Source organism: Macaca mulatta, chromosome 11, assembly GCF_049350105.2.
Source record: "Macaca mulatta isolate MMU2019108-1 chromosome 11, T2T-MMU8v2.0, whole genome shotgun sequence".
NCBI lineage: Eukaryota > Metazoa > Chordata > Mammalia > Primates > Cercopithecidae > Macaca > Macaca mulatta.
The window spans coordinates 130,745,546-130,759,224 of NC_133416.1; the positions used below are offsets into that span (position 1 = coordinate 130,745,546).

At 46.1% G+C, this 13,679-nt stretch overlaps 1 protein-coding gene across 7 annotated transcripts in view; it reads right to left on the minus strand.

Moving 5' to 3' along the window:
- The window catches only part of SBNO1 (strawberry notch homolog 1), a 79,139-nt gene that overhangs the window by 44,194 nt on the left and 21,266 nt on the right, over positions 1 to 13,679 (minus strand). For 4 of the 7 annotated variants that reach the window (XM_077955586.1, XM_077955584.1, XM_015109616.3 and 1 more), the window contains 3 exons: positions 11,154 to 11,466; positions 6,457 to 6,557; positions 501 to 597 (listed from right to left, as the gene is read on the minus strand). In XM_077955586.1, coding sequence (XP_077811712.1) covers positions 501 to 597; positions 6,457 to 6,557; positions 11,154 to 11,391 — 436 coding nt within the window. In that variant the 5' untranslated portion in view covers positions 11,392 to 11,466. The remainder of the gene's footprint in view (positions 1 to 500; positions 598 to 6,456; positions 6,558 to 11,153; positions 11,467 to 13,679) is intronic. The other 3 variants (XM_077955583.1, XM_028830087.2, XM_015109614.3) reach the window with 1 other exon arrangement.

The following is a 13,679-nucleotide window of genomic DNA, read 5'->3' on the forward strand; positions in this document are numbered from 1 at the left end:
TTACCTTTGATTTTTATAATCACTACTCCTACGAACAAAATTAACTTAAATTAAAATCCAAGCTTCTTTAGTTTTGGTTTTAAGACTCTGACCTAAAAAGATTCTAAATTTATATGGAAAAAAACAAAACAGGCCGGGCGCAGTGGCTCACGCCTGTAATCCCAGCACTTTGGGAGGCCGAGGCGGGCGGATCACAAGGTCAGGAGATCGAGACCACGGTGAAACCCCGTCTCTACTAAAAATACAAAAAATTAGCTGGGCGCGGTGGCAGGCGCCTGTAGTCCCAGATGCTCAGGAGGCTGAAGCAGGAGAATGGCGTAAACCCAGGAGGCGGAGCTTGCAGTGAGCCGAGATCGCGCCACTGCACTCCAGCCTGGGCGACAGAGCGAGACTCCGTCTCAAAAAAAAAAAAAAAAAAAAAAAACCAAACACAACAAAAAGCAGCAAAGAAACCACAGCAAAACTTTGACATAAGTAACTGACAAATCCCGAAGACATACATTTTATTGGCATGTATTCTGCATATGTTTCTGCATGACCCATTTCTTCTTCGTCTTCTTCCTCTGGTTCATCATCTTCTTTTACAACAGGAACCTTCTGTAACACAGAAAGAGTACAATCAATCAAATCCAGGGACCAGATGCCCAGCCAACACATAGAAAAACTCTCTTGTAGGAACACCTACGATTTTCCATCATGGAAACATGACCCGCCACCTTAATACTCCCTAAAATCTGGGCCACACTTTGTGGCTTTCCTGCTTCTCCAATAATAAGCACAGACAACGAGGACCTACTCTATCTCTTATCCACAAATGGGTCACCACAAGACTCCATGTCCTTCTGGCCACCATCATGTCAAGCTGCTTTCCCCTTCAATTCTGCCTACCATCCCTCCTTGATGCCCAGAACTCTCTCTGCACTCAGACTTCACCTTCAGTCTAGTTCCAGGAGAAAGAGCAAGTAGTGTGCCTGGCTCTTCCTAGTGCAGAACTGGAGTGAACCCTAGCAAAGGTGGATGGGCTCCAAAGGACCCTGCATCACCACAAGCAGGACCTCTCAGTCTCACATCTCACCTTCTTCTCAGTTCACTTCTATTTGTCTGCTTTCTCGCATATCCTAAAACCAAAACCCCAGAAGACTGGAGTTTATTTTAAAGGCTCTTATGAAGAACAGAAAAATTTACTTCAGACTTCTGTGTCGCCACAGGTGCAATCATGATCATATATAAGATGGCCATATAATTTATTCTCCAAACCCTGGCACATTTGAGTTGGGGAGCTACTGAGGATTACACTGAGAAAACAGAAGGAAACCCAGACTGTCCTCGGCAAACCAAGTGAATGGTCACCACTGTTATGCTTCCCGATTCTTCCTCTACAGGATCATAAAGGAATAAAGGAAGATCCGGAACAAGCCACTTTTCATTACCAGTACAATCCTTAGGCAATTGTTTATCAGCATGCACTTGTCCAGGGAAGAATATAAAGAAACTGTTGGGGCCGGGCGCAGTGGCTCAAGCCTGTAATCCCAGCACTTTGGGAGGCCGAGACGGGCGGATCACGAGGTCAGGAGATCGAGACCATCCTGGCTAACACGGTGAAACCCCGTCTCTATTAAGAAATACAAAAAACTAGCCGGGCGAGGTGGCAGGCGCCTGTAGTCCCAGCTACTCAGGAGGCTGAGGCCGGAGAATGGCGTAAACCCGGGAGGCGGAGCTTGCAGTGAGCTGAGATCCGGCCACTGCACTCCAGCCTGGGTGACAGAGCGAGACTCCGTCTCAAAAAAAAAAAAAAAAAGAAACTGTTGGGAAACTCAGTATGCCAAGGGAAGAGGAGAACAAAAACCTACAGGTTAAGACAAATTAAGGCAAGATCAAGACAGCATTAAAAGTTAAGGACAGGCTCTTTTTTCATTTACCTCAGAATCTAGAGCAGAATATGGTTGCAAATAGATAATAAATGTCAAATGGAAAAGAGGTGAGACATAACCATCCAATCAACATTAACCTATGGAGTCTTTAGATAAAATCTAAGAACTTGGAATGTTCTCAGAAATTATGCTAAAATAAAACTCAATTTCAGAAATTTGAGGCAAAATAGGACTGGCCAAAGGAATAGATTTGAATCCCAATTCTGCTGTTATAACTGTGTAGTCTGTTTTTAATTTAGGCAAATTACCCAAATTCTGGGTCCTCTCCACCCCAACCATCTAACCCTGTCCTCGCTTATAAAATAGAAATGTATTCTATGCTAAGATAAACGGCCTCCTTTCTCCCTCCATCCTTTATTCTTCTACCTAGAGTTTTTTAAAATCATCATAAAATTGATGATAACTGAATAACTGAAGGATAAGTTGGTAATACTGAAGGACCACTATATCCAGGGAACAAACAAACACCTTGAAGCCAGGTGCATGTGAGATGGCAACTGACATCAAATTCAGGTCAAACAGATAACTCAGATGAGGGAGACCATGGTACCTGGGAAATCTTTGCCCGGGCATGGTGGCTCACGCCTGTAATCCCAGCACTTGGGCGGCAGAGGCAGGCGGATCACCTGAGGTCAGGAGTTCAAGACCAGCCTGGCCAACATGGCAAAACCCCATCTCTACTAAAACATAAGGGCCAGGTGGTGCCTCACGCCTGAAATCTCAGCACTTTAGGAGGCCGAGGCGAGTGAATCACAAGGTCAGGAATTTAAGACCAGCCTGGCCAACATGGTGAAACCCTGTCTCTACTAAAAAATCCAAAAAAAAAAAAAAATTAGCAGGGCGTAGTGGCAGGCGCCTGTAATCCCAGCTACTTGGGAGGCTGAGGCAGAGAACCGCTTGAACCCGGCAAGCGGAGGATGCAGCGAGCCAGGACTGCACCAATGCACTCCAGCCTGTGTGATAAGAGTGAGACTCCATCTAAAAATAAATACATAAATAAAATAAAAAATACAAAAATTATCTGGGTATGGCAGGGAGGAAGTAGGGGGGCTGCCTGTAATCCCAGCTGCTCAGGAGGCTGAGGCAGGACAATCACTTGAACCTGGGAGGCAGAGGTTGCAGTGAGCTGAGATCGTGCCACTGCCCTCCAGCCTGGGTGACACAGCAAGACACCATCTTAAAACACACACACGGCCGGGCGCGGTGGCTCAAGCCTGTAATCCCAGCACTTTGGGAGGCCGAGACGGGCGGATCACGAGGTCAGGAGATCGAGACTATCCTGGCTAACACGGTGAAACCCCGTCTCTACTAAAAAATACAGAAAACTAGCCGGGCGCGGTGGCGGGCGCCTGTAGTCCCAACTACTCGGGAGGCTGAGGCAGGAGAATGGCGTGAACCCGGGAGGCGGAGCTTGCAGTCAGCTGAGATCTGGCCACTGCACTCCAGCCTGGGCGGCAGAGCGAGACTCCGTCTCAAAAAACACACACACACACACACACACACACACACACACACAAACACACGCATATTTGTCGACTAGTTTGGTTCATGGGCTATCAGTCTGCAGTCTCTCTGAGATGTTACTTAACTGCTAGGCCAATAAAAAACTTATAGCATATAATGGACTGAAATGGAAATGGTGAGAACCACATAAAACATTTCTTGAAGAAATATGCATTCTTAGTTTCCAAAAATCACCTTCCAAGTGCTGTTGGTAGACAATCACTAAGTAAACTGGGTACTGCCAGTGGCACTATTGTTCTCCTGGTCCCCATTCAAAACCTCAGCTACAGTGTGCTGTATTGTCTACAATTCCATATTCCAGAACCAAGTTCCAAAATTATTTTGGTATCGTTATTGTACAGTCATCTCTTTTTTCCCTTTCCCCTCTCCCTTTTCCAATCCCCTCTGCGAGGTCTCTAGTACACCCCTTTTTACTTCCCCTTTACGTTAACCAACTTTCCAACATATCTCTTTTGCCTTCTCCTACTCATCCCGAATCTGTCTTCCCTATCCCCTTACTGAGTCTGCACCCCAACTTCTCTCAAACCACTAACATCTCTACGGCTCAGTGGTGCTAGACTAAGTCCAAAGTCCTTCAAACTCAATTCAGCACAGGGCTCCTTGGCCTCCCAGCACTTTGAGAGGCTGAGATGGAGGGACCACTTGAGGTCAGGCATTCGAGACCAGTCTGGCTAATGTGGTAAAACCCTGTCTCTACTAAAAATACAAAAATTAGCCAGGCCTGGTGGCGGGCACCTGTAATCCCAGCTACTCAGGAGGCTGAGGCAGAAGAATCGCTTGAATCTGGGAGGCGGAGGTTGCAGTGAGCCAAGATCACACCACTACACTCCAGCCTGGGCAACAGAGCAAGACTCTATCTCAAAACAAATCAAAACAAACAACAACAACAACAACAACAACCACCCTCAATTCAGGACCCTCCATGGAGCCCAGACCGACTTTTCCCATTTCTTTCTACAAGCTAAGCTTCCTGGCTTATTTTCACCAAAGCACATGGTCACTACCTCCTCTGTGCCTATTAATCCTTTAGCTCCCTTCCTAAAATTCCACCTCAAAGACTCGTCATACTCAAAACCCAAGTTCCATTACTCCTCCATAAAGTCCACCAAGCCACTAGAGTTCATGAAGGTCACCTGTTCCTCCAAATTCTTAACCTTTATTGTGAGTACACTGTATCTTTTGATGTACTTTTCATTATTACTACTTAATCCAGATGGTTGTCAAATTTTGTTTATTTATTTATTTATTTATTTTTATTTTATTTTTTTTTTTTTTGAGACGGAGTCTCGCTGTGTCTCCCAGGCTGGAGTGCAGTGGCGTGATCTCGGCTCACTGCAAGCTCCGCCTCCCGGGTTCACGCCATTCTCCCGCCTCAGCCTCCCAAGTAGCTGAGACTACAGGCGCCCGCCACCATGCCCGGCTAGTTTTTTGTATTTTTAGTAGAGACGGGGTTTTACCATGTTAGCCAGGATAGTCTCAATCTCCTGACCTCGTGATCCACCCGCCTCGGCCTCCCAAAGTGCTGGGATTACAGGCTTGAGCCACCGCGCCCAGCCCAAATTTTGTTTATTGAAAGTAGAATCATGTAATAAATATACTTCGTGTAGAAACCTACTACATATTAACAATGTTATACATGGAGAATTTATTACATAAATGTATGGAATCAACTGAGCCAAAGCATACAGCGTTTTCTTTTTTTTTTTGAGACGGAGTCTTGCTCCGTCGCTCGGGCTGGAGTGCAGTGGCTCGGTCTTGGCTCACTGCATGCTCTGCCTTCCAGGTTCACGCCATTCTCCTGCTTCAGCCTCCCGAGTAGCTGGGACTACAGGCACCCGCCACCACGCCTGGCTAATTTTTTTTGTATTTTTTTAGTAGAGATGGGGTTTCACCATGTTAGCCAGGATGGTCTTGATCTCGTGACCTCATGATGCGCCTGCCTCGGCCTCCCAAAGTGCTGGGATTACAGGCGTGAGCCACCGTGCCCAGCCGAGCATTTTCAAAATGTTAAGAATTATAGACCGGACGTGGTGGCTCAAGCCTGTAGTCCCAGCACTTTCGGAGGCCGTGACAGGCAGATCATGAAGTCTGGAGATCGAGACCATCCTGGCTAACACGGTGAAACCCCGTCTCTACTAAAAAATACAAAAAAATAGCCGGGCGAGGTGGCGGGCGCCTGTAGTCCCAGCTACTCGGGAGGCTGAGGCAGGAGAATGGCGTAAACCCGGAAGGCGGAGCTTGCAATGAGCTGAGATCCGGCCACTGCACTCCAACCTGGGCAACAGAGCCAGACTCCGTCTCATAAAAAAAAAAAAAAAAATTATAACCAGGTCAAGTGCAGTGGCTCACGCCTGTAATCTCAGCACTTTCGGAGGCTGAGGTGGGCGGATAACCTGAGGTCAGGAGTTCGAGACCACCTGGCCAACATAGTGAGACCCCATTTCTACCAAAAACACAAAAATTAGCCAGGCGTGGTGGCACATGCCTGTAATCCCAGCTACTCGAAAGGCTGAGGTGGGAGAATCGCTTGAACCTGGGAGGCGGAGGTTGCAGTGAGCCAAGACAGCACCACTGCACTCCAGCCTGTGCGATAAGAATGAGATTCTGTCTCAAAAAAAAAAGAATTACAGATACCACATCATTATATGATCTGTCAGTGCATTATGAGCTATCTATTCAAGTTCGATCCTAAAATGAACAGTTATCAATTACTTTTGGTTAACCCCACATTGTCTTTTTGTCTGCTCAGATGAGATTTTTAACAATAAGATATCAGTACTGTGTGTCAGTGCCACACTCCATCAAATCTGCAAGTTTTAACCACCCTGGTTAGTATCTATATTATTCCAGCAAGGTTTAAGTGCAGCCATTAGTTTCCACGCCTGTATAGCTTCTCCCCAACCCAAAAACAGCTTTCTGAGGGTTGTTCCATATAGAACACTTTTAGTTGAGTACACTCTCATACTACACAAAAATAAAGACACAGGTATTTGAAACTCACCATGGTTGGGGAAAAACTCCTCATTTTCACGTCGTTTATCCACATTCTAGCTCCTTCTTTATTAGAAGATTCTTTCTTTACTGTACCATTGCTTACATCAGCTAAGGAGGAAAAAGTCAATTTACATTTAGAAGAAAATTCTGAACTTATTTTCCCATTATTTAAAAATCCAGAAGTTTAAGGCCGGTGCAGCGGCTCACGCCTGTAATCCCAGCACTTTGGGACACTGAGGCGGGTGGATAACAAGGTCAAGAGTTCAAGACCAGCCTGGCGAAAATAGTGAAACCCACTCTCTACTAAAAATACAGAAACAAGCTGGGCGTGGTGGCGGGCGCCTGTAGTCCCAGCTACTCAGGAGGCTGAGGCAGGAGAATGGCGTGAACCCGGGAGGCAGAGCTTGCAGTGAGCTGAGACAGCGCCACTGGACTCTAGCCTGGGCGACAGAGCGAGACTCCATCTCAAAAAAAAAAAAAAAAAAGGGGGGCTAGGAGAAGTGGCTCACGCCTGTAATCCCAGCACTTTGGGAGGCCGAGGTGGTGGATCACCTGAGGTTGGGAGTTCAAGACCAGCCTGACCAACATGGAGAAACCCCGTCTCTACTAAAAATACAAAATTAGCCAGGCATGGTGGCGCATGCTCATAATCCCAGCTACTCGGGAGGCTGAGGCACAGAACTGCTTGAACTCGGGAGGCGGAGGCTGCAGTGAGCAGGAGATTGCGCCACTGTACTCCAGTCTGGGCAACAAGAGCAAAACTCTGTCTCAAAAAATTAATGAACAAATAAATATTAAAAAATCAAAATACAAAAAAAAATTAGCCGGGCGTGGTGGCAGGCGCCTGTAGTCCCAGCTACTCGGGAGGCTGAGGCAGGAGAATGGCGTGAAACTATGAGGCAGGGCCTGCACTGAGCCGAGATCACGCCACAGCACTCCAGCCTGGATGACAGAGCAAGACTCCATCTCAAAAAAAGAAAGAAAAGAAAACCAAAGAAACCCAAAACCTGGGATTATCACCCAAAAGGAATCAATTTCATGTGATCTGGTGGTTCTTGCTAATTTTCAAGGCAAAATAATTATTTCTAGAAGAAAAATCAATTTTGGAACTCCTTACTTCCTCCTGCTCCCAGAGTAAAGATCTAAACAATGAACTTTCTTCTTCTATATCACTGGTTTTCAAACTCTTTTAAATATAGCAATAAAATCTCAAAATCCACTTATCAATCATCAGAGCTGCTTGACTGAATAGGGGTGGGGATATCCAGTCCAGAACCCCTGGAACCACCCTTAAGCCTCCAAGGATCCCTGAAGTCCTCACAGTACCGGGAATTCTTGAGATAGAGGTGTGGAAATCACTGCCTTTAGGGAAGAGAGTGCTAACACCAGGAGGGCTGATCAGCATTTCATCTATTCTAGCAAAAGATGAAGAGTATTTGGGAGGACTATCACTTGGACTCTAAAACGAGTACAACTAATTCAAGTATTCACGGGACAGGTGCGGTGGCTCATGCCTGTAATCCCAGAACTTTGGGAGGCCAAGGTGGGCTGATCACTTGAGGTCAGGAGTTCAAGACCAACATGGCCAACGTGGTGAAACCCCATCTCTACTAAAAATAGCCAGGCTTGGTGGCTCATGCCTGTAATCCCAGCTATTCGCGAGGCTGAAGCAGGAGAATCACTTTAACTCAAGAGGCAGAGGTTGGCCGGGCGCGGTGGCTCAAGCCTGTAATCCCAGCACTTTGGGAGGCCGAGACGGGTGGATCACGAGGTCAGCAGATCGAGACCATCCTGGCTAACCCGGTGAAACCCCGTCTCTACTAAAAAATACAAAAAAAACTAGCCGGGCGAGGTGGCGGGCGCCTGTAGTCCCAGCTACTCGGGAGGCTGAGGCAGGAGAATGGCGTAAACCCGGGAGGCGGAGCTTGCAGTGAACTGAGATCCGGCCACTGCACTCCAGCCTGGGCGACATAGCGAGACTCCGTCTCAAAAAAAAAAAAAAAAAAAAAAAAAAAAAAGAGGCAGAGGTTACAGTGAGCCGATCATGTCATTGCACTCCAGCCTGGGCGATGGAATGAGACTCCGTCTCACAAAAAAAAATAAAAATAAAAATAAAGTATTAACAAAACAAGGAGACTAGAACAGAGATGATATTTGGGGGCATGATTTGTTTATTATAATTGTGAAAGGGCCAGTGATCAGCTCCTAGTTTAAAGACCAGAGAAAGTGACAGGTTAGAAATCCAAAGGGGTGGCCGGGCGCGGTGGCTCAAGCCTGTAATCCCGGCACTTTGGGAGGCCGAGACGGGCGGATCACGAGGTCAGGAGATCAAGACCATCCTGGCTAACACCGTGAAACCCCGTCTCTACTAAAAATACAAAAAACTAGCCGGGCGAGGTGGCGGGCGCCTGTAGTCCCAGCTACTCCGGAGGCTGAGGCAGGAGAATGGCGTAAACCCGGGAGGCGGAGCTTGCAGTGAGCTGAGATCCGGCCACTGCACTCCAGCCCGGGCTACAGAGCAAGACTCCGTCTCAAAAAAAAAAAAAAAAAAAAAAAAGAAATCCAAAGGGGTAATAACCACCCAGAAAAGAGGTAGAACATGCAACACCCTTGCTTTCTGCAGTTCCATATTTTCAATGTTTTTCCCCTTCAGTAAAAAGAGGACCACCTCCTACAACAAAAAACTTTATCTTCAGCATTCACTTACCATCTTTTTTTTTTTTTTTTTTTTGAGACAGAGTCTTGCTCTGTTGCCCAGGCGGGAGTACAGTGGCGCCATCTCAGCTCACTGCAACCTCTGCCTCCTGGGTTCAAGCAATTCCCTGCCTCAGCCTCCCAAGTAGCTGAGATTACAGACGCCTGTCACCATGCCCAGCTAATTTTTGTATTTTTAATAGAGACGGGGTTTCACCATCTTGGCCAGGCTAGTCTTGAACCCCTGACCTCATGATCCACCCACCTCGGGCTCCAAACATGATGGGATTACAGGCATGAGCCACTGTGCCCAGCCCATCTTTGTTTCTTAGTCCTGATCTAGCTTGACAGTTTCTCAGGCTTCCATACAAGGACAGTCTTGCTGTGCAGCCTTATAAATGCCTGCATTTGTCTTTTAAAAATCACTACCTTAAATATGGGAGAATTTACTGTACTAGGTATCTTGTTCAGCCAGCTCCAAATCCATCCTGTTTTCTGTTTTGGTCTCTAAATTCTTCCCTCACAATAGCATACATCCACTCCTTTAAGTTATTACGATGGCATATGCTGATGTGAGGAAGCCACTCATACAAGAAGCAGGCTTCCTCATTAAATCCAAAGACCCTAACGAGAAGCATCTTCCTCCAACTGTCGACCATCCCCAAATCCCTTGCAAGTGATTCCAGAAGCTGCCCTGCACCTCAGCCAGGTCAAGGTCACAGCACTGCACTCCACAGCAGAAAATGGAATCAGCCCTAAGACAGCTAAAATGATTTCCCAACTTGCATCTCACTGCCAGGTTGCAGTCAGTTCAGGACAATGACCTTGAAAGGAAAACCAAAAAACAAAAACCAAAAAACAAAAAACTACAACCACAAGGACACAATGGTATGGACCCAAACATAAAAACCAGATGATCTGAAAAAAATTTTTATTACATCTGTCACTTAAGACAAAGTTCTACATCTTCCTATCAACACTTATCACCCATTCTTTTTTTTTTTTTTGAGACGGAGTCTCGCTATGTCGCCCAGGCTGGAGTGCAGTGGCCGGATCTCAGTTCACTGCAAGCTCCGTCTCCCGGGTTTACACCATTCTCCTGCCTCAGCCTCCCGAGTAGCTAGGACTACAGGCACCCGCCACCTCGCCCGGCTAGTTTTTTGTAGTTTTAGTAGAGATGGGGTTTCACTGTGTTCGCCAGGATGGTCTCAATCTCCTGACCTCGTGATCCACCCATCTCAGCCTCCCAAAGTGCTGGGATCACCCATTCTTTTAGAATGCTCTTAGCCCTCTATTTCAGAAAAACACAAGCAGGCCGGGCGTGGTAGCTCACGCTTGTAATCCCAACACCACTTTGGGAGGCTAAGGTGGGCAGACTGCCTGAGCTCAGGAGTTTGAGACCAACCTGGCCAACACAGTGAAACCCCGTCTCCAGCAAAAATACAAAAATTAGCTGGGCGTGGTGGCATGCTCCTGTAATCCCAGCTACTCGGGAGGCGGAGGCAGGAGAATGGCCTGAACCCATGAGATGGAGGTTGCAGTGAGCGGAGACTGCACCACTGCACTCCAGTCTGAGTGACAGACTGAAAGTCCACCTCAAAAAAAGAAAAAAGAAATGTAGAATTGTGGGCTCTACTGAGAATCAGATTCTGCTTTCAAACAAGATCCACAGATGAGTCATAGGTAAATAAAGTGTATGATGCACTGATTTGTAAAGGATTAAGAAAGATGTTAACTGACTACCTATAATATATAAAATTGGTAAGATTTCATGTTGCTAATGTAGCTACCTGATAATCCCAGAAATTTCATTTCAAAGCTAAACATTCTACCCAAGACATCTAAACTTTAGCTTCCCTTGAATTGTGTTAAAGACTGTAAGTATGCAAAACAATGCAGATAAACACCCTTTAATGCCCAGTTCTTTAAAAACTCAAGCAAATGGTTTAACAAACACGCTGACATAGCTTACCAAAGGGAGAAAGTTGATACTATTGAAAACGGACTTACTAGCTGCTGTTGCTACTGGCTGAGCAATATTAGCAGGCGGCTTTAGTTTCATGAGTTCATTAAGACTATTATTTTTCAGTAGATCCTTCAGCTGAACTTGGTCTTTTGAAGGTGCACAAGTCATGGCATTTCGTACTGTTGGTGCTGAGACTGACGGGCGTGTGCTTGCAGTAGTCTGGATAAACTTAGTTAAAGTGATGGTTTGCCTGTTGGTTGTTACAGGTGGTGTTTTAGTCATTACAATGGTAGATCCCAAGGGTGGAAGATGATTTATTTGATTCAGCACAAATGTTGTAGTAGATGGAGGCTGCTGCTAGACAGAAAACGAAAAATAATACACCACTGAAAAATGCTTTATTCTCTAATGAAGCTTATATCCATAAACCTGAAAGAACAACTAAAAATCTAAAATGTACTTTTATCATTGCTTCTTTCTTTGAAACATAGTCTCATTCTGTCACCCAGGCTGAAGTGTGATCATAGCTCACTGCAGCCTTGCCCAAGCAGGTTCAAGTGATTCTTGCACCTCAACCTCTCATGTAGCTGGGACTACAGGTGCAAGCCACCATGCGTGGCAAATTTTTTTTAGAGGTAAGAGTCTCACTATGTTGCTCAGGTTGGTCTCAAACTCCTGGGCTCAAGCCATTATCCTACCTCAACCTCCTAAAGTGCTGGGATTACAGGCGTGAGCCACTGTGCCCAGTCTTGCCTAAATATTGGTACTTCATTTCTGATTTGATTAGCTACAAATTACCAAGTTAAAATGCACAACTTTGATGAAAAGAAGATATAGTAGTAATATAACCCTTTCTAAAACTGTCAGGGATGGCAAGCATAAAATAGAACTATCCCACACAAACTGAAAATAATACAACTAAGCCAGGCACAGTGGTGTGCACCTGCATTTCCAGCTCCTTGGGAGGGTGACACAGGAGGCTCACTTGATTTTAAGATCAGCCTTGGCAAAATAGCAAGACGCCCTCCCACCCCAACCTCCCCAAAAGACTAGTAACAAAGTTTCCAATGCCTTGATTGATGACATTTTCACCTTTTTCCTCCTCAACACTACTTGCTATTTCTCCATGACTCCTTTAATAATGAGTCTTTAATAAAGAGTCTACTATTTACAATTTTGTTTTCAGTATTTTGACTTGTCATCAACGAACATGCTATATATCTTCACATACAAATCTGTTTTTAAAAATATCTTGGCCGGGCGCGGTGGCTCAAGCCTGTAATCCCAGCACTTTGGGAGGCCGAGATGGGCGAATCACGAGGTGGGGAGATCGAGACCATCCTGGCTAACACGGTGAAACGCCGTCTCTACTGAAAAAAAAAAAAACAAAAAACTAGTCGGGCGAGGTGGCGGGCGCCTGTAGTCCCAGCTACTCGGGAGGCTGAGGCAGGAGACTGGCATAAACCCGGGAGGCGGAGCTTACAGTGAGGTGAGATCCAGCCACTGCACTCCAGCCTGGGCGACAGAGCAAGACTCCGTCTCAAAAAAAAAAAAAAAAAATCTTTGTGGGGCTGGGAGCGGTGGCTCACACCTGTAATCCCAGCACTTTGGAACACTGAGGCGGGCACATTACCTGAGGTCTGGAGTTCAAGACCAGCCTGGCCAACATGGTAAAACCCTGTCTCTATTAAAGATACAAAAATTAGCCACGGCATGGTGGTGGGCACTTACAGTCCCAGTGACTCAGGAAGCTGAAGCAGAAGAATTTGCTTGAACCCGGGAGGCAGAGGTTGCAGTGAGCCGAGATGGCGCTACTGCACTCCAGCCTGGGCAACAAAGCGAGACTCCATCTCAAAAAAAAAAAAAAAAAAAAAAAAAATTGAAACAAGAATGAAAGAAATGTGTCACAAAATAGGAGGTAAGGGTAGGATATTGGGAAAGTGGCAAAAAGTAGAACGAGAGAGAGAAAACTATTTCACACTAAAAGGTTATTTTTTTTATTAATTATGCTTTTTTTTTTTTTTTTTTTTTTTTTGAGACAGTCTCGCTCTGTCGTCCAGCCTGGAGTGCAGTGGCTCCATTTCAGCTCACTGTAAGTTCCGCCTCCCAGGTTCACACCATTCTCCTGCCTCAGCCTCCCGAGTAGCTGGGACTATAGGCGCCCGCCACCACGCCCAGCTAATTTTTTGTATTTTTAGTAGAGACGGGGTTTCACCATGTTAGCCAGGATGGTCTCCATCTCCTGACCTTGTGATCCACCCGCCCCAGCCTCCAAAAGTGTTGGGATTACAGGCGTGAGCCACTGCACCCAACCTCTTTTTTTTATTTTTTGCTATGAAGTCTTGCTCTGTCACCCAGGCTAGAGTGCAGTGGTTTGGTCTCGGCTCACTGCAACCTCCACTTCCTGGGTTCATGAGATTCTCCTGCCTCAGCCTCCCAAGTAGCTATGACTATAGGTGTGCACCACCACACCCAGCTAATTTTTGTATTTTTAGTAGAGATAGAGATGGGGTTTCACCATGTTGGCCAGGCTGGTCTTGAACTCCTGACCTCAAGTGATCCATCCACCT